This window comes from Symphalangus syndactylus, chromosome 17 (assembly GCF_028878055.3).
Source record: "Symphalangus syndactylus isolate Jambi chromosome 17, NHGRI_mSymSyn1-v2.1_pri, whole genome shotgun sequence".
NCBI classification, from domain to species: Eukaryota; Metazoa; Chordata; class Mammalia; order Primates; family Hylobatidae; genus Symphalangus; species Symphalangus syndactylus.
This window is the reverse complement of record NC_072439.2, coordinates 39,292,714-39,313,278: the sequence shown is the minus strand read 5'-3', so window position 1 is coordinate 39,313,278 and position 20,565 is coordinate 39,292,714. Positions and strand designations below refer to the sequence as shown.

The 20,565-nt window shown below is 37.9% G+C and overlaps 1 protein-coding gene across 4 annotated transcripts in view; it reads right to left on the bottom strand.

Moving 5' to 3' along the window:
- Nucleotides 1-1,005: 1,005 nt before the first annotated feature.
- LOC129465464 (dol-P-Glc:Glc(2)Man(9)GlcNAc(2)-PP-Dol alpha-1,2-glucosyltransferase-like) overlaps nt 1,006-20,565 on the bottom strand; it is a 44,870-nt gene continuing 25,310 nt past the window's right edge. Inside the window, exons 3-4 of one of the 4 annotated variants that reach the window (XR_010116411.1) lie at nt 9,580-9,982; nt 1,006-3,528 (exon numbers count right to left, since the gene is read on the bottom strand). Coding sequence is in view for 1 of the 4 variants with exons in the window: in XM_055247559.2 (XP_055103534.1) it covers nt 9,977-9,982 (6 nt within the window). In the remaining 3 variants the exon portion in view is untranslated. Of the gene's footprint in view, nt 3,529-7,255; nt 9,983-20,565 lie in introns of those variants that run through there. The other 3 variants (XR_010116410.1, XR_010116409.1, XM_055247559.2) reach the window with 3 other exon arrangements.

The window sequence follows — 20,565 nt, the reverse complement described above, 5'->3', positions numbered from 1 at the left end:
ATTTTAGTACAGATGGGGTTTCATCATATTGGCCAGGCTGGTCTTGAACTCCCGACCTCATGATCTGCCCACCTCGGCCTCTCAAAGTGCTGCGAATACAGGCGTGAGTCACTGCACCCATTTCATTTCAATCCCCAAAGGACAAGCTACATTAAAACATCAACTTTTCCTTTCTTTTTACTTTCTTATGGTTAAACCAGTTAAATGTGGCTCATTTTCAATAATAGTCCAAATTTCATACAGAACATTTGTGAAAAATATCAACTCGATATTACCAAAAGTACCAACTTAATATGATAAGACAAAAAAAACTCAGTGGTATAATCTAACTAGCTAATAATGGTCTAAAATTCATAGTAATATGAAAAATGGCAGGTCTGGTTATGCTATTTTAAAGTTACCTTTACTTCAATGTCTTTATATGATTTGAAAAATAAAAAGGAAAATATACAATTGTATTCTCACCTTGTACAAATTTTTTTTTAAGTTTCATTGTTTTCTTCAACACTGAGAGTCATGACAAATTTCCCTGCAATTTCATTTTCTGAAAGAATGTAGAGAGGAACGCATTTTATTTATTTATTTATTTATTTATTTATTTATTTATTTTAACTTGCCAAACATTTATTATGGGAAGTGATAATGTTTCAAAATTTTTCTGCACTTTTATATTTTTTAATTCAGCATGATTTTGTTTTCCTGTTCTAGTTTTTCTACCTTTACTGGAATAATTTTTTACTTATTGTGCTTTTCTCTCTTTTTTTATTATTATACTTTAAGCGCTAGGGTACATGTGCACAATGTGCAGGTTGGTTACATATGTATACATGTGCCATGTTGGTGTGCTGCACTCATTAACTCGTCATTTACATTAGGTATATCTCCTAATGCGATCCCTCTCTGCTCCCCCCACCCCGCAACAGGCCCCGGTGTGTGATGTTCCCCTTCCTGTGTCCAAGTGCTCTCAGTGTTCAGTTCCCACCTATGAGTGAGAACATGTGGTGTTTGGTTTTTTGTCCTTGTGATGGTTTCCTGAGAATGATGGTTTCCAGCTTCATCCATGTCCCTACAAAGGACATGAACTCATCCTTTTTTATGGCTGCATAGTATTCCATGGTGTATATGTGCCACATTTTCTTTTTTTTTTGAGACGGAGTCTCGCTCTGTGGCCGAGGCTGGAGTGCAGTGGCGCAATCTAGGCTCACTGCAAGCTCCGCCTCCCGGGTTCACGCCATTCTCCTGCCTCAGCCTCTCCTAGTAGCTGGGACTACAGGCGCCCGCCACCACGCCTGGCTAATTTTTTTGTATTTTTAGTAGAGACGGGGTTTCACTGTGGTCTCAATCTCCTGACCTCGTGATCCACCCATCTCGGCCTCCCAAAGTGCTGGGATTACAAGCGTGAGCCACCGCGCCCAGCCTGCCACATTTTCTTTATCCAGTCTGTCACTGATGGACATTTGGGCTGGTTCCAAGTCTTTGCTATTGTGAATAGTGCCTCAATAAACATACGTGTGCATGTGTCTTTATAGCAGCATGATTTATAATCCTTTGGGTATATACCCAGTAATGGGATGGCTGGGTCAAATGGTATTTCTAGTTCTAGATCCTTGAGGAATCGCCACACTGTCTTCCACAATGGTTGAATTAGTTTACAGTTCCTTCAACAGTGTAAAAGTGGAAAGGAACACATTTTATATATGGCAGAATACACAGTTAAATTCAATCATTTGGTCAGAGATAATCACAAGGTTGTTAAGCATAAAGTAGCAGATACTATAATTATAAGGTGTCAGGAGAACTTAATTTAAAAGTTTAAAGCAGCAAACAGTTTTCAGGTTATTCTGATTCCATGAGGCTTTAAAATGTTTACTGATCACTCATGATGTGCAAAATTAAGTAAGGCAGGTGATGAAAAAAACAGTTAAACAAAATTTCTCCCATTGAAGGTTAGAATCGGAAAAGAGAGGATAGGATAAAATATATAGTACATTGTACATATGGCAGAAGATAATGCAATCCATAAAAAGGAGGCATGCAATAACTGTAAAGCAACTCTTAAAAAAGGGAGAGACCATATTCTGAAACAGAGTGGGAGACAGTGGCCCAGGACAGTCTGATGGAGACTGGGACATTTGAATTGGGACTGGAAGGAAGTACAATTTCAACAGAGTGGTAGAAACTCTTCAAAGAAGAGTAGCGTAAGACTAGAAGTAGACAAAGTCATGTTTAGACTAATAATGAACTGTACTTTTGTTCAGTTTAAGGCAAGATTGGGTGAGAATATTTCTTGGAAGTAAAGTATGGAGGCCTCTAAAGCCATATTAAAAATTTTAACTTAATTTCATAACCAATAAGGAGTTGCATGATTGAGGCTCTGCTTACGAAAACCAATCTGTCAATTGCAATTAGAAGTAATTGAAAGGGAGAAAAGTGTGGAAAAATAACAGTTGTTTAGTTTAAAGTAATAAGGGTCTGAGATAAACGTGTACACTGGAGTGTTAAGAGGTAACAAAGATGAGAACTATTGAAGAGGCAAAATTTACAGAACTTTCAATAATTCTGAAGTATAATATGCATGCCCCTAAGAGCCCATATCTTAAGTTTACTCTGAAGTATACATAAACTCACTTAATTTTCAAAAACTAACACCCAGATCAAGGAAACGAATATTACTAGTAGCCCCAAAAGACTCCTGCTTCTATTACTGCTTCCACCAATTATACTGACTTTTAACAGCATAGACTATTTTCAATTGCTTTGATACTTTATATAAGTAAAATTATCTATTAGGTCTGTCTTCTTTCACTCATTATCATCCTTGTGAATATTTATGCACATTTTTGTGTGTTGGGAGTCTCATTGCTGTGCAGTATTATACTATGTAGGCAAACAATAATTAATTAACCCATTCAAATGTGTGTGGGCATTAGAGTAGTTTCCAGTTTGCAGTAATAACATACAATGCTGCTATGAGCTTTTGTGTTCATGCATTTTGGTGAATATATCTAAAATTTCTGTTGGATATATACCTCAGGATGGAATCAATGGATCATGTACATATGCAGCTTCAGTAAATAATGACAGTTTTTTCTAAAGTATTTACCAATTATTTCTGAGGGCTCTGTTCTGTTCCATTGATCTATATCTCTGTTTTGGTACCAGTACCATGTTGTTTTGGTTACTGTAGCCTTGTAGTATAGTTTGAAATCAGGTAGCATGATGCCTCCAGCTTTGTTCCTTTGGGTTAAGATTGACTTGGTGATGTGGGATCTTTTTTAGTTCCATAAGAACTTTAAAGTAGTTTTTTCCAATTCTGTGAAGAATGTCATTGGTAGCTTGATGGGGATGGCATTGAATCTATAAATTACCTTGGGCAGTATGGCCTTTTCACGATATTGATTCTTCCAACCCATGAGCATGGAATGTTCTTCCATTTGTTTGTATCCTCTTTTATTTCATTGAGCAGTGGTTTGTAGTTCTCCTTGAAGAGGTCCATGATCAAGTGGGCTTCATCCCTGGGATGCAAGGCTGGTTCAACATATGCAAATCAATAAATGTAATCCAGCATATAAACAGAACCAAAGACAAAAACCACATGATTATCTCAATAGATGCAGAAAAGGCCTTTGACAAAATTCAACAACACTTCATGCTAAAAACTCTCAATAAATTAGGTATTGATGGGACGTATCTCAAAATAATAAGAGCTATCTATGACAAACCCACAGTCAATATCATACTGAATGGGCAAAAACTGGAAGCATTCCCTTTGAAAACTGGCACAAGGCAGGGATGCCCTCTCTCACCACTCCTATTCAACATAGTGCTGGAAGTTCTGGCCAGGGCAATCAGGCAGGAAAAGGAAATAAAGGGTATTCAATTAGGAAAAGAGGAAGTCAAATTGTCCCTGTTTGCAGATGACATGATTGTATATCTAGAGAACCCCATTTTCTCAGCCCAAAATCTCCTTAAGCTGATTAGCAACTTCAGCAAAGTCTCAGGATACAAAATCAATGTACAAAAATCACATGCATTCTTGTACACCAATCACAGACAAACAGAGATCCAAATCATGAGTGAACTCCCATTCACAATTGCTTCAAAGAGAATAAAATACTTAGGAATCCAGCTTACAAGGGATGTGGGGTACATAATTTTTAAATAAACTTTTTAGAATAGTTTTAATTTATAGAAAAATTATGAAAATAGTTTAAAGAGTTCCCATACACCCATATTCATTTTTTTCTATTATTAGTGTGATACATTTGTTACAATTAATGAATCAATATTGATTCATTTTTTATTAAGTTCTTACTTCATTCAGATTTCCTTTTTACATAATATCCTTTTTATTTTCCAGAATCTCACCCAGAATACAAATTACATTTAGTTGTTATAACTCCTCAAACTACTCTTGGATGTGACAGTTTCACAGATATTTCTTGTTTTGGGTGAACTTGATAATTCTGAGAAGTGTTGGGGAAATAATTTTAGAATGCCCCTGCTATGGTCTGATGTTTCTCCTCCTGCAATTCAAATGTTGAGACCAAATCCTTAATGCAATAATATTAAGCAGTGGCATCTCCAGGAGGTAATTAGGTCATGAGGGCTCCACCCCATAAATGGGTTTAGTGCCCTTGTAAAAGAGGCCTGAGGAAGCATGCTTGTGCCTTTGCCATGTGAAGATGAAGTAAGAAGGCTCCATCTGTGAAGCAAAGCAAGCCCTCACCAGACACCAGATCTACTGCTGCCTTGGTCTTGGACTTCTTAGCCTCCAACATTGTTAGAAATAAATTTCTGTTACATATAAACCACCAAATCTAAGGTATTTTGTGATATCAATCTGAATGGACTAAAACAGCCCCTCATTTGGGATTTGATACTTTTCTCATGATTAGATTGGGGTTATGGATTTGGAGGAGGAAGACCACAGAATAAAGTCCTCATTACAGTGACTCAAGAATACATACGATCAACATGACGAATCACTGTTGGTGATTGCCTTGATCACTTAGCTGAGCTAGTGTTTGTCAAATTTCTCCACTCCAAGTTTATTCCATTTTTCCCCCTTTCTGTACTGTCTCTTTTTAGAAGGGAGCTAATATTGTTCAGCCCACACTTAAGAGGCTGAGGGTTACCATTCACTTCCTTGAGTGTAGATACCTACATAAATTATTTGGAATTCTTCTGGACAGGAGATTTATCTATTCCTCTCCATTTATGTATATATTCAGTCATTTATGTCATTATGGATTAATGGATATTTACTTTTCATTTTTGTTTGTACTTTAATGTTACTTTATTTTGTTGTTCTAATGATTCTAGCTTTGGTCACTGGGAACTCTTTCTGTTGGCCCCTGTGACTCTTTTACATGGAGACACAATATCCATCATTGTGAGATTTTTTTCTTTTACCGTTTTCTTACTTTCTGGCACTAGCATATGCTCCAAGGACATTTTGTATATTTTCCATCCTAGTCTAAAGACCAGCCATTTCTGTAAGGAGTCTTTGTTCCCTTATTGGAGAATGGCATTAGAAATCAAGATTTGGGCATGGGGCATAACTGTTGCTTCTGCAGCATCATTGCTTCCAGGCTTTCTCAGCTGATGGGCAAGGAAATATGTGCATACTAATGTATTTATGCAAGTTACATTTTATATGTCACATGTGGGTTACCTCAAGCTAAACGTGAGTTCACATTTGATATCTTCAGTATATTTCCAAGTTTAATCCTTTATGACATGCATCATTCTAGCCTCCTTTCTTTGCTTATTTCTAATCTTCCATACCAAGAGTGAGAAACATTGCTCCCAATTAAGTAAATACATCCTCTGTGTATTTACTTAATTTCTCAATTCCAGTATACATATTTAGTGGTTTCAGAATTGTTAACCTATAGCTCTGTGAGAAACAACCTTATCTACTAGAGTATAATGCTTATGTTTTGTCTTTATTCCTACGGACCATATTCATATCCAAATTCAGAACCATTTTCTCCCACTGTAGTAATACAGTTAGATTCTTTTGTTGCATTCAGAGTTCCATTCTAAGATTCCTTGACCTCTTGAATGACTTTTAAACATTTTCATACAATAGAGTTAAGTATTTGTACTGTAAAATTCTATGGGTTTTGACAAATGCATAGTGTCAGCCAGTCACCATTATAGTATCATACAAAATGTTTTTCAACACCCTAAAAGCAATCCCTACGTTTCACTATTCAACTCTCCTCCTTCCAAATCCTTGGCAAAGACTGATTGGTTTTCCAAGTCCAAATTTTGCCTTTTTCAAAATGTAACGTAATTGGCATCCTATAGCACATAGCCTTTTCAGACTGGCTTTTTTTCATTTGGCAGCATGCATTTAAGATGCATCTGTATCTGTTTATACTTTGATAGCTCATTCCTGTTTTAGTGCTGAATAGCATTACATTATATGAATGTACTTGAATTTGTCTATTTACCTATGTAAAGACATCTTGGTTGTTTTCAGTTTGAGGCCATTATGAATAAAGCTGCTACATACATTTGTATATAGGTTTTGTATGAACATAAGTTTTCAAAGCACTTGGGCAGATATCTAAGTGTGCAGTTGCTAGATTATATGGCAAGACTGTGTTTAGCTTTGCAAGAAACCACCAGTCTTCCAAAATGGCTCCACCGTTTTTTATTCCCACCAGGAATTAATGAGAATTTGAGTTGCTCTGCATACTTGTCATCACTTGGTATTGTCAGCCTTTTTTGTGTGCTAAACAGTCTAATAGGTGTATAGTGGTATCTCATTGTTGCTTTAATTTGCATTTTCCTACTGACACACGATGTTAAATGTCTATTTGTATGCTTACTTCCTATCTGCATATCATCTTTGATGACATGTTTGTTCAGAACTTTTGCTCACTTTTTAATTGGGCTTTGTTTTTGTTGCTGAGTTTTAAAAGGTTTTTCTGGTATATTTTGGATATAAGTCCTTCATCATATATTTGTGTTGTACATATTTTCTCCCAGTCTATGAATTGTGTTATCGTTTTAAGAGTGTCTTTTGCAGAGCAGAAATTTTTAATTTTAATAAGGTTTTTTAGATTTTTATTTCATGGATCATGCTTTGGTGATGTATCTAAAAACTCATCAACAAACGCAAGGTCAATTAGATTTTCTCCCATGTTTCATCCTCCAGAAAATTTATTGTTTTGCATTTTAAATTTAGGTCTCTCTCTTAGTCCATCTGTGCTGCTATAACAAAATACTTGAGGCAGGGTAATTGAGAAAGAAGACAAATTTATTTCACACAGTTCTGGAGGTGAAGTCCAAGATCAAGGCATCAGAAGGTTTGATGTCTGGTAAGGGCTCCATCTTGGCTTCTAAGAAGTTGCCTTACTGCTGCATCCTCTGGAGGGGTGAAATGCTGTGTCCTCAATGGGTGTCATGAATGGCAGGGCTAGAAAGTAGCAAACTCCTTCTGTCAAGCCCTTTTATAAGGGCACCTTATCCTGTTTATGAGGGCAAGGACTTCATGACTCAGTTACCTCTTAAAGGCCACACTTCTTACTACTGTTGCATTAGGAATTAAGTTTCAACATAAATTTTGACAAAAGCATTCAAACTATAGCAGACTCTGATCCATTTTACATTAATTTTTGTGAAAGGCCTGTACATATCTGTTGTAGGAGTGTTTGCTTGTGTGGCTGCCTCACGTGGCAGCATTGGATCCTTCTCAATTTCTTTAAGCAGTGAAAAAGCTTAGATGTAGAGTTCTACTCTCTGTAATTTGCTGTAATTTAAACTTAAGCACAAAAACATTTTTTTCGGTGTAACTCTAGATTTTTTTCAGTGCGCATGTCTATGCTAAAATTTAGAGGCACTGGACATTTAAAAAGTTTCTCTATAACTTTACATAAAGTTTCTGGCTTTCTCAAACTAAGACTAGATACCTTGCAGAAAATGAAATAGAAAATTTGAAATATTCCATATCTTATTTAGAAATTTTCATTTTCCTTGAGCCATGTAAAATTATAAACCAATGTTTATAATTATTTGGGGTTTAATAAAAAAAGTTCATTGATCACATTTATAGTTCGTATTCTTAGTGATAAAGTGAGATCTTTCCAGATTTATTTAAGATTCTATTTTCAATTTTTTTAAACATTTCCAATTCCAGTTAACTTACACAATTTTTTAAGTAGAAAAAAAGTTTTACTGAATACAGTTAAGATAGTTGGAAGCTGGGATCCTAATTTCCTCCCCAATTTAGAAAATGAAAGAGATATTGGGGATACATTTAAGAGTGAGCCAGGAAAAATCCTCAGACTCTCACTTCTACCATAGCATTTTGAAGTAAGAAATCATACAGAAAACTGCTATAATATTGGCAACATGGAGTGAGATTATCAGTGAGGGAGGAAAACAGTAGTTTTTTTATCAATCAAGAGGAAGTCCCACATGTTCCCAAGTAACACTTTTCATCATACTCCTTTTAATAACCAGAGGATATACCTTTTAGTGCTGTGGTACCAACACAGCCCTTAGTAAGTGTGGAGCCTATGAATGTCAAGTAAAGAAAGCTGTCAAAATGAAATCAGAATCCTTTGAAAATATTCACCTTTGCAGTGATGTCATTCTAACTATGCAGTGCTTTTAACTTTTTAACATGTTTCTAAATATTAAGCATGCCAAGCTCTGAATTCTAAGATACAATACCTCAATAGATTCAAATCTTAGTGGATTGGACCTTGACCTGGATATAAGGCTTTCCCTTTTACTAAAACTGAATTTAGACATAAAAGCTTTTTTTCTCTTTCACTATGGAATAGGAAACTTGGCTTACCTAGTGTCTAGCATCAGCTATGACTTTAAGAAACATTTTCTTGCCAGGATTTTGATACCATTCATTACTGTCTGCTGACTGGTAGAGAATATATATGAGGGAGAAATGCTCAGAAGATTCTAGCTTGTGGTAAATCTGATAGGAAACAGGTCAAATATAAATCATAGCATTGACAAGGAAGACAACCCTAATTAGCATTTCTATTTATGCTTAATTTTTCAGCATGTTAAGAGAGGGAACATGAAGATGAAACTGTAACTGCTTGGTGGCAGAAATAATCTGTTTTCTGGCAATTTTTGAAAGCATCAACTAAAATAAGAAATTATTAAATATAGATATAAGTTATTTTACATCATACTTATGTAAGTATCAAATTTTGATTAAGGTCATCTTTAATCCATAAAAGAAAAAAACTAATACGAATGGGTCAAGAAGAATAATAAAATGATAGGGGAGACTCAGGAAAACAATGGATGTTATTATATAATAGTAAGAGAAATCACTGAGTTAGGATTCAGGAGGACTGAATGTTTGTTTTAGCTCAGCTGCTACATGGCTATCTGATTTTAGGCAAAGTGGTCACTTCATCTCTTGGATTCAATTTCTCCATGTTACATGGGGGTCACAGCATCTGAGATCTTTTCCATCTTTCAGTTTCTCTGAATACATAAGAAGAAATAACACAGGTGAAAACATTTTGAAAAATATAAAACTCTACACAAGAGCAAGATGTTACTGTCATTGGTGAAATTTCTTACCTAAAGACAACAGGGGCAGATTTCACAGCTGTTACTGACAAGTGGGGAGATTCTGCAGGTGGGTCATGTAGACATGCTGCTCCAGGCTGAGCCTTGCAGGAGTGAGGAATTTCACACCCAAATAACTGCTAAGAGGAACAGTGCCAGTGATGGCTTCCATGCCTGGGAGTCTTTACAGCAATGTACACAGGACTAGGAGGGCAACGTTGCAAAACCTCATAATCTTGTAGCCCCTTCTTGAAAGCAGAAATATAATAGGACAATTTCCATAGCAGAATTTTACTTCTTTTAGCATCCAAAAAGATCAAAGAATTCCCAGGCATCTCTACAGATTGGCCTTCTTCAACTGGCCTCTCTAGCCCTTTAAGAATCAGCATTCTCATGAACATAGGCTTCTTTATTCCTTAGAAAAAAAGATAAACAAAATGTGATTGGTTATTATTTACTAATGTTTACACACATACACTTCATCTGAGAAGTCTCAGCTCCAAATGCAGTTGATGAGGGCTGGAAAAGTGACAAAATGAACACTTGTTTCACTTCAAGTTTCCCTAGGCCCTTCTTTCCTACTGTCCCCACCCCCTTGCCCCCCACAGCTATTTAAAAGATGCCATTTTTATTTATTTATATACTCATTAAACAGGTAATAATTTACATGATCATCAAAATGCTATAAAAAATCTATTAAAAAGTTTGCCCTGTTGGATGTCCTCTCTCACCACTCCTATTCAACATAGTGTTGGAAGTTCTGGCCAGAGGAATCAGGCAGGAGAAGGAAATAAAGGGTATTCAGTTAAGAAAAGAGGAAGTCAAATTGTCCCTGTTTGCAGATGACATGATTGTATATTTAGAAAACCCCATCATCACAGCCTAAAATCTCCTTAAGCTGATAAGCAACTTCAGCAAAGTCTCAGGATACAAAATCAATGTGCAAAAATCACAAGCATTCTTATACACCAATAACAGACAAACAGCCAAATCATGAGTGAACTCCCATTCACAATTGCTTCAAAGAGAATAAAATACCTAGGAATCCAACTTAAAAGGGATGTGAACGACCTCTTCAAGGAGAACTACAAACCACTGCTCAATGAAATAAAAGAGGATACAAACAAATGGAAGAACATTCCATACACATGGGTAGGAAGAATAAATATCATGAAAATGGCCATACTGCCCAAGGTAATTTATAGATTCAATGCCATCCCCATCAAGCTAGCAATGACTTTCTTCACAGAATTGGAAAAAAAAAAACTACTTTAAAGTTCATATAGAACCAAAAAAGAGCCTACATTGCCAAGACAATTCTAAGCAAAAAGGACAAAGCTGGAGGCATCGTGCTACCTGACTTCAAACTATACTACAAGGCTACAGTAACCAAAACAGCGTGGTAGTGGTACCAAAACAGAGATATAGACCAATGGAACGGAACAGAGCCCTCAGAAATAACACCACACATCTACAACAATCTGATCTTTGACAAACCTGGCAAAAACAAGCAATGGGGAAAGTATTCCCTATTTAATAGATGGTGCTGGGAAAACTGGCTAGCCATATGTACAAAGCTGAAACTGGATTCCCTTCCTTACACCTTATACAAAAATTAATTCAAGATGGATTGAAGACTTAAATGTTAGACCTAAAACCATAAAAATGCGAGAAGAAAACCTAGGCAATACCATTCAGGACATAGGCATGGGCAAGGACTTCATGTCTAAAACAGCAAAAGCAATGGCATCAAAAGCCAAAGTTGACAAAGGGGATCTAATTAAACTAAAGAGCTTCTGCACAGCAAAAGAAACTACCGTCAGAGTGAACAGGCAACCTACAGAATGGGAGAAAATTTTTGCAGTCTACTCATCTGACAAAGGGCTAATGTCCAGAATCTACAAAGAACTCAAACAAATTTACAAGGAAAAAACAACCTCATCACAAAGTGGATGAAGGATATGAACAGACACTTCTCAAAAGAAGACATTTATGCAGCCAACAGACACACGAAAAAATGCTCATCATCACTGGCCATCAGAGAAATGCAAATCAAAACCACAATGAGATACCATCTCACACCAGTTAGAATGGCAATCATTAAAAAGTTAGGAAACAACAGGTGCTGGAGAGGATGTGGAGAAATAGGGACACTTTTACACTGTTGGTGGGACTGTAAACTAGTTCAACCATTGTGGAAGACAGTGTGGCAATTCCTCAAGGATCTAGAACTAGAAATACCATTTGACCCAGTCATCCCATTACTGGGTATATACTCAAAGGATTATAAAGGCACATGCACACATATGTTTATTGTGGCACTATTCACAATAGCAAAGACTTGGAACCAATCCAAATGTCCATCAATGATAGACTGGATTAAGAAAATGTGACATATATACACCATGGAATACTATACAGCCATAAAAAAGGATGAGTTCATGTCCTTTGTGGGGACATGGATGAAGCTGGAAACCATCATTCTCAGCAAACTATCCCAAGAACAAAAAACCAAAAACCGCATGTTCTCACTCATAGGTGGGAATTGAACAATGAGAACACTTAGACACAGGAAGGGGAACATCACACAGTGGGGCCTGTCATGGGGTTGGGGGAGTAGGGAGGGAAAGCATTAGGAGATATACCTAATGTAAATGATGAGTTAATGGGTGCAGCACACCAACATGGCACATGTATACATATGTAACAAACCTGCATGTTGTGCACATGTACCCTAGAACTTAAAGTATAAAAAAAAAATTGAAAAAAAAGTTTGCTCTGTGTGTCCAATTTATCTCCTGAGCCTTGCAATCAGCCTTTTTAGTTGCTTCTATATCTATTCAGTGTTTATGTATATCAACACAACTGTTTGCATGTCTTCTTATTTCTCTTCTTTATCACACAAAAAAGTTGTGTGCCAAATACAGTCTTGTGCTCCTTGTCCCCAAACTTTTCTAATATAGCCTGCCATTTATGCACTTTATAATGTAACGGTCACATGGTTCCATTTATAGTAAGCAGAAAAAGCCGAGTCTGATTCATTGAAAGGTTATTGCCCTTCTGAGGAAGAAATTAAAACTATGTAGCAATTCTAATTTTAAAGTAAATTGTGGTGCTGTGGCATAGCTGTGACCCTAAGCAACAATCTCATCTAACAGTCTTAGAACATTCTGCTGGCATTTGATGTCCTTAATAGCCCAAAGAAACCACATAAAAGTGCTTTAAAAAAAAGACTTGTTGAATTCAATTAAATTTAGAAGAAACTTGGCTGTTTTGCTTTTGTTTCACTTTTGATTCAGTTTAAAAACCGTGAGGATGAGGAAAGTAGCTTAGATGTTAAAACTTAAGTAATAAACAGAAGGGGAGAACACATAAGTGTGAAAAACTGTCAGTCTATCCATCCATTCATGCATGCAGCAAGAATTACTGAGCTCCTGCTATACTCCAGAAATGATTCCACACTCTGGGGATACAGTGGTAAAAATGCCAAGCTCTTAACAGCTTGATGCCTGTATTCTAGGCTCTAGCATATTCTATTACCCTGTACAAAGGCACTATGATCTGCCACCAAAATTACTGCTCTGCCTCCTATCTCATTTCCTCATTTCTATCCATCCATCCTTTGGTCTGCACTCATAACAGCAGTCAGACTTGTTCTGTTAAAAAACAAAGGCCAGATGATGGCATCCCTACTCAAAATCCCCTGATAGTTTCTCATCCCCTTTGAGTAAAAGCCAACGTTCTTTTAAGGCCTACACGATCTAGCTCTCTTACTGATCAGTGAAACTACATAATGATACATTTAGATATAAAACGTTATAAAGACTATGAAAAATGTAGAGTAATATATAACAGCATTTCTCTTTCCACTCAGCAATATTAAGTACTTAGTCTGTAGTGATTACTGATGCTACCTCTTGAGATTCCAGGTATGAGAATGGTTATGACTGAGCACTAAGTGCAGGCATTGGCTTAAGTAACCATAGATTTCCTTTCATAAAAGCATTGACATATTTAATGGAAGTGGTAGATAAACATTCATTATTTTTGCTGTACCATTGTCCTATCTATCCATTAAGCAAATACTCAAGAAAGCACAGCAGAAAAAAAAAAATTGGTTGAAAATAGTAGATTTAGGCAAGACTGAATTGAAGATCTTTAATTCTTTCCCTTGGAATTTCTCAGAGTTCAGAGACAGGCTCAATAAAAAAACAATTCAATGCCTTAAATCAAATATAAATCAATGCCTTAAAAAATACTGCTTTATTTTGCAAATGAATGAAAAGATCCCAACTTTATGTTTCCCAAAACACCAAAAAGAGGATTAAAAAGGTGGTTGGCTATATTTGTTTCCAAACAGAGTCAGATATTAAATATTACAGATAATTTTCAGCCAACTGACAGGAAGACTTTTAAACTATAATAGTTTTATATCCTTCCGTGTAACTTTTGGTAAAGTGGATTATACTGCTAGGATTTCCAGACAATATACTAAAAAGAAAACCACTCTCAATTCCTTGAAAGAAAATAGTTCATACTATTTACCACGGCTGCATTCTGAACTTTAAATGCAAATAGTATGGTTATGCAATAGACACTCAAAAAATCTATTGAATGAATTAATAAACAAATAGATCCAAATAAGTCTTTCTTGCATATTTATTAGTAGAAAGAAAACAAAGAACCAGGACCATCTAGGAGATTTACCTATATTTGGGATAGGAACCTCTCTTCCTCTGGAATTCCTTGCAGGGACATGCATTTAAGTTGTGCTTTAGATCCCATGAAGCAGCATGGGGGTGCAGAAAGAGAAGGCTGGTGGTGGTCAGAGACTCCTGAGCTCATATCATGGCATCCTGTTTGCTAGCTGACAAAACGATCTGATGTGTGTTAGTTCTGTGGTTCCATGTTGCTATCTATAAAATTAGCCTAACACTACCTCCCTTACAGAAGCATAGTGAGGATAAAGGAGGTAACACCTGTACAGATCTCATGGTCTTTTCATTTAGGTTCTCTCTCATTGAAATACTCTTTTCTCAACACATTGCTTAGCTATTTCCTTCTTTTCATATTTTTTCCATACGTTATTGGGATACAGGTGGTATTTGGTTACATGAGTATGTTCTTTAGTGGTGATTTGTGAGATTTTAGTGCACCCATCATCCAAACAGTATACATTGCACCCTATTTGTAGCCTTTTATCCCCCGCCCCTCTACCACTCTTCCCCCCAAGTCCCCAAAGTCCATTGTATCATTCTTATGCCTTTGCATCCTCATAGCTTAGCTCCCACATATCAGTGAGAACACATAATGTTTGGTTTTCCATTCCTGAGTCACTTCACTTAGAATAATAGTCTACAGTCTCACCCTGGTTGCTGCAAATGCTGTTAATTCATTCTTCTTTTCCTCTGGGTAGATACCCAGTAGTGGGATTGCTGGATCAAATGTTAGTTCTAATTTTAGTTCTTTAATGAATCTCCCCACTGTTTTCCATAGTGGCTGTACTAGTTTACATTCCCACCAGTAGTGTAGAAGTCCTCCCTGATCACTCCATCCACACCAACAGCTACTGTTTTTTTGATTTTTCTATTATGTCCATTCTTGCAGGAGTAAGGAGGTATTGCATTGTGGTTTTGATTTGCATTCCCCTGATAATTCGTGATGCAGAGGAGTTTTTCATGTTTTTTGGCCATTTGTATATCTTCTTTGAGAATTGTCTATTCAGGTCCTTAGCCCACTTTTTGATGGGATTGTTTGTTTTTTTTCTTACTAATTTGTTTGAGTTCATTGTAGATTCTGGATATTAGTCCTTTGTCAGATGTATAAATTGTGAAGATTTTCTCCCACTTTGTGGATTGCCTGTTTACTCTGCTGACTGTTCCTTTTGCTGTGCAAAAGGCTCTTTAGTTTAATTAAGTCCCAGCTATTTATCTTTGTTTTTATTGCATTTGCTTTTGGGTTCTTGCTCATGAAATCCTTGCCTAAGCCAATGTCTAAAAGGGTTTTTCCAATGTTATCTTCTAGAATTTTTATAGTTTCAGGTCTTAGATTTAAGCCCTTAATCCATCTTGAGTTGCTTTTTGTATAAGATGAGAGCTGAGGATCCAGTTTCATTCTCCTACTTGTAGCTAGCCAATTATCCCAGCACCATTTGTTGAAAATGGTGTCCTTTCCCCACTTACTGTTTTGGTTTGGTTTGTTGAAGATCAGCTGGCTGTAAGTATTTGGGTTTATTTCTTGGTTCACTATTCTAGTCCATTGGTCTATGTGCCTATTTTTGTACGAGTACCATGCTGTTTTGGTGACTATGGCCTTGTAGTATAGTTTAAAATCAGGTAGTGTGATGCATCCAGATTTGTTCTTTTTGCTTAGTCTTGCTTGGGCTATGTGGGTTCCTTTTGGTTCCATGTGAATTTTAGAATTGTTTTTTCTAACTCTATGAAGAATGATGGTGGTATTTTGATGGGGATAGCATTGAATCTGTAGATTGCTTTTGGCAGTATGGTCATTTTCACAATATTCATTCTACCAATCCATGAGTATGGGGTGTGTTTTCATTTGTTTGTGTCGTCTATATTTTCTTTCAGCAGTGTTTTGTAGCCTTTCACCTCCTTTGTTAGGTATATTTCTAAGTATTTTTATTTTTATTTTTGCAGCTATTTTAAAAGGAGTTGAGTTCTTGATTTGATTCCTACTTGGTCACTGATGGTATATAGAAGAGCTACTGATTTGTGTACAATAATGTTGTATCCAGAAACTTTGCTGAATTCTTTCATCAGTTCTAGGAGCTTTTTGGAGGAGTCTTTAGGGTTTTTGAGGTAAACAATTGTATCATCAGCAAACAGTGACAGTTTGACTTCCTCTTTACTGATTTTGATGCCCTTTATTTCTCTTGTCTGATTGCTGTGGTTAGGACTTCTGGTACTATGCTGATGAGGAGTGGTCTGAAAGTAAGCAGCCTTGTCTTGTTTCATTGCTCAGAGGGAATGTTTTCAAGTTTTCCCCATTCATTATTATGTTAGCTGTTGGTTTGTCATAGATGGCTTTAATTACATTGAGGTATGTCCCTCGTATGCCGATTTTGCTGAGAGTTTTAACCATAAAGCGATGCTGCATTTTGTCAAATGCTTTTTCTGCATCTATTGAGATGATCATATGATTTTTGTTTTAAATTCTGTTTGTGTGGTGTATCACATTTATTGACTTGAGTATGTTAAACCATCCCTGCATCCCTGGTATGAAATACACTTGATCATGGTGGATTCTCTTTTTGATATGCTGCTGGATTCAGTTAGCTAGTATTTTGTTAAGGATTTTAGCATCTGTTTTCATCGGGGATATTGGTCCGTAGTATTCTTTTTCGGTTACGTCATTTCCTGGTTTTGGTATTAGGGTGATGCTGGCTTCATAGAATGAATTAGGGAAGGTTCTCTCTTTATCTTGTGGAATAGTGTCAAAAGGATTTTTGCCACTTCTTTCAATGTCTGATAGAATTCTGCTGTGAATCCATATGGTCCTGGACTTTTTTTTGTTGCTATTTTTTAAATTACCATTTCAATCTCACTCCTTGTTATTGGTCTGTTCAGGGTATCTAATTCTTCCTGACTTAAGCTGGAAGGGTTGTCTTTCCAGGAACCTATCCATCTCCTAGTTTTTCTAGTTTATGTGCATAAAAGTGTTCATAGCAGCCTTGAATGATCTTTTTTATTCCCGTGGTGTCAGTTGTAATAGTTGTTTCCTTTCCTAATGAGGTTATTTGGATTTTCTCTCTTCTTTTCTTGGTTAATCTTGCTAATGATCTATCAATTTTATTTACCTTTTCAAGGAACCAGCTTTTTGTTTCATTTATCTTTTTTTTTTATGCTTCAATTTCTTGTAGTTCTGCTTTGATCTTTGTTATTCATTGTGTTATTTGTGGCCTGTGTATCTTGGGTGTTTTGTCTTTTGTTTTTGCTTTTTAACTTGTATTTTTGTTTTATAGGTCCTGTGTGATTTATGCTTTAAAGAGTTCTCTTTTGATGTGTTTCCATGATTTGTTTCAAGATTTAGAGCTCCTTGTAGCAGTTCTTGTAGTGGTGGCTTGGTAGTGGCGAATTCTCTCAGCATTTGTTTGTCTGAAAAAGACTGTAACTTTCCTTCATGTGATGCTTAGTTTTGCTGAATGCAAAATTCCTTGCTGATAATTGTTTTGTTTGACAAGGCTGAAGATAGGGCCCCAGTGCTTTCTAGCTTGCAGTGTTTCTGCTGAAAATTCTGCTGTTAATCTGATAGGTTTTCCTTTATAGGTTACCTGGTGCTTCTGTCTCACAGCTCTTAAAATTCTTTCCCTCATCTTAACTTTGGGTAACCTGATGACAATGTGCCTCAGTGAAGAACTTTTTGTGATGAATTTCCCAGGTGTTCCTTGTGCTTCTTGTACTTGCACGTCTAGGTCTCTAGTAAGGCTGGGGATGTTTTTCTCCATTATTCCCCCAAATATGTTTTCCAAACTTTTAGATTTCTCTTCTTCCTCAGGAATACTGATTATTTTTAGGTTTGGTCATTTAGCATAATCCCAGACTTCTTGGAGGCTTTTTCATATTTTCTTATTCTTTTTTCTTTGTCTTTTTTGGATGGGTTAATTTGAAGACCTTGTGTTTGAGCTCTGAATTTCTTTCTTCTACTTCTTCATTTCTATTGCTGAGACTTTTCAGAGAGCATTTTGCATTTCTATTAGTTTGTCTGTTTCCTGAAGTTTTGATTTTTTTTTCTTTATGCTATTTCCTTGAATATGTCTCCCTTCAATTCTTGTATTGGTGTTGGATTTCCTTGCATTGGGCTTCACCTTACTCTGGTGCCTCCTTGGTTAGCTTCATAACTAACCTCCTGAATTATTTTTCAGGTATTTCAGGGATTTCTTCTTGGTTTGATCCATTGTTGGTGAGCTAGTGTGATTTTTTGGGGATATTAAAGAACCTTGTTTTGTCATATTACTAGAGCTGGTTTTCTGGTTCCTTCTCATTTGGGTATGCTGTGTCAGAGGGAAGTTCTAGAGCTGAAGACTGTTCAGATTCTTTTGTCCCATGGGGTTTTTCCTTGATGTAGTACTCTTCCCCTTTTCCAATGGATGTGGCTTCCTGAGAGCCAAGGTACAGTGATTGTTATCTCTCTTCTGGATCTAGCCACTAGCAAGTCTACCAGGCTCCAGGCTAGTACTAAGGGTTGTCTGCACAGAGTCCTGTGACATGAACCATCTATGGGTCTCTCAGCCATTAATACCAGCACCTGTTCTGGTGGAGGTGGCAGGGGGTGAAAAGGACTCTATGAGGAGTTCTTAGCTTTGGTGGATTAATGATTTATTTTTGTGTTGGTTGGCCTCCTGCCAGGAGGTGGCATTTTCCAGAAAGCATTAGCTGTAGTAGTATGGAGAGGAACCAGTGGTGGGCAGGGCCCTAGAACTCCCAAGAGTATATGCTTTTTGTCTTCAGCTACCAGGGACGGAAGGGAAGGCCCATCAGGTGGGGGCAGGACTAGGCGTATCTGAGCTCAGACTCTCCATGGGTGGGTCTTGCTATGGCTGCTGTAGGGGAAGGGGGTGAGGTTCCCAGGTCAAAGCAGTTGTGTACCTAGGAGGATTATGGCTGCCTCTGCTGAGTCATGCAGGTTGTCAGGGAAGTGGGGGCAAGCTGGCAGTCACAGGCCTCACACAGCTCCCAAGCAATCCGAAGGGCTGGTCTCACTCCCACTGTGCCTCCATCTAACAGCACTGAATCTGTTTCCAGGCAGTGAGCAAGCAGGGCTTGAGAACTTGCCCCAGGCTACCCACCTCCCAGCTGTGAAAGAAAGGGCTTTGGTTCTTCCCCTTGCCTGTGGAGTCTGTATGCCAGATTCATGCCCTCCCCTGTTGCGGGGTGATCAGACCCAACACCAGGCCATGGGGGCTACGAAGTCCGGCAGAGTCAGAGGAATGAGACGAGACAAGTTACGAGTACATAGGGTGCGTCCAGGGGGCTAATGCTAGTATGGAGGCTGCAAAGCCCCCGAGTTCTGGGAGCCCACACTATTTATTGGTAATCAAACAAAGAAGCAGGTGGTGAGAATGTGCAGACATAGGGGTAGGCAGATGAGGACATGAGGATGTGGGGGTAGAAACGTAGTGACACATCAAGTGTAGCTGTGATGGTTTAGCATATGCTCTGCTACTTGAGATAATGGAGAGCAGGTTCTTTTAACTCAAGATACAATTGATCCTGGGAGAGCAAGGAGCAAGAAGCCAGCAAGTCTGGACACATTCCAGAGGCCACGAGGGATTTTATGCCCTGAGCCCTGGATTCTCTCCAAGCCACAAGGGGTATTATGACCTGAGCTTAGGTTGTGGTGCAGCAGGACAGCCTTCCACCCTTTGGCACAGAGCTTGGTGTTCCATAGGCCATGAGGGGTGTTAGACCCTGGACCCAGGACATGTTCCAAGATTCTTTTACATTATGTCAGACAAGCAAGCCCTGCCTCAGCCCTTCTACCAACATCCCCTGAATTCTGGCCGGGAGGCATCTCACCTGGTTCAAATTGTTACAAAGTTCAGCTGGAGACTTCTCTGTGGCATTTTTCCTGCACCTCTGGCTGCCCTCCTGAAGGATCCCTGTGGTTCCAGGAAGGAATGGCCTGCTTGGGGACCCAGTGGGCTCCCAGGGCCTTTCCTGCTGCTTCCTCTACACCTGTATTTTGCTTAGCTCTCTAAATTGACTCAGCTCCAAGTAAGGTCAGGAACTTCTCCTGCAAACTAGACCTTCAGTTTCCCCGTGGGGGTGTATGTTTGGGAGTGGAGGATCTCCCTTTCCCACTTCTGCAGTTTGGGCACTCACAGTATTTGAGGTGTCTCCCAGGTTCTGCAGGAACAGTCCGCTTCCTTCAGAGGGTCTGTGGGTCCTCTTGGGATTCCTGCAGTCATTTGTTCTTGCAGTCATTCCAGAGCTAAAATTCCATGATAAGAGCCTCCTCACGCTGCTCCATCTATCTGAG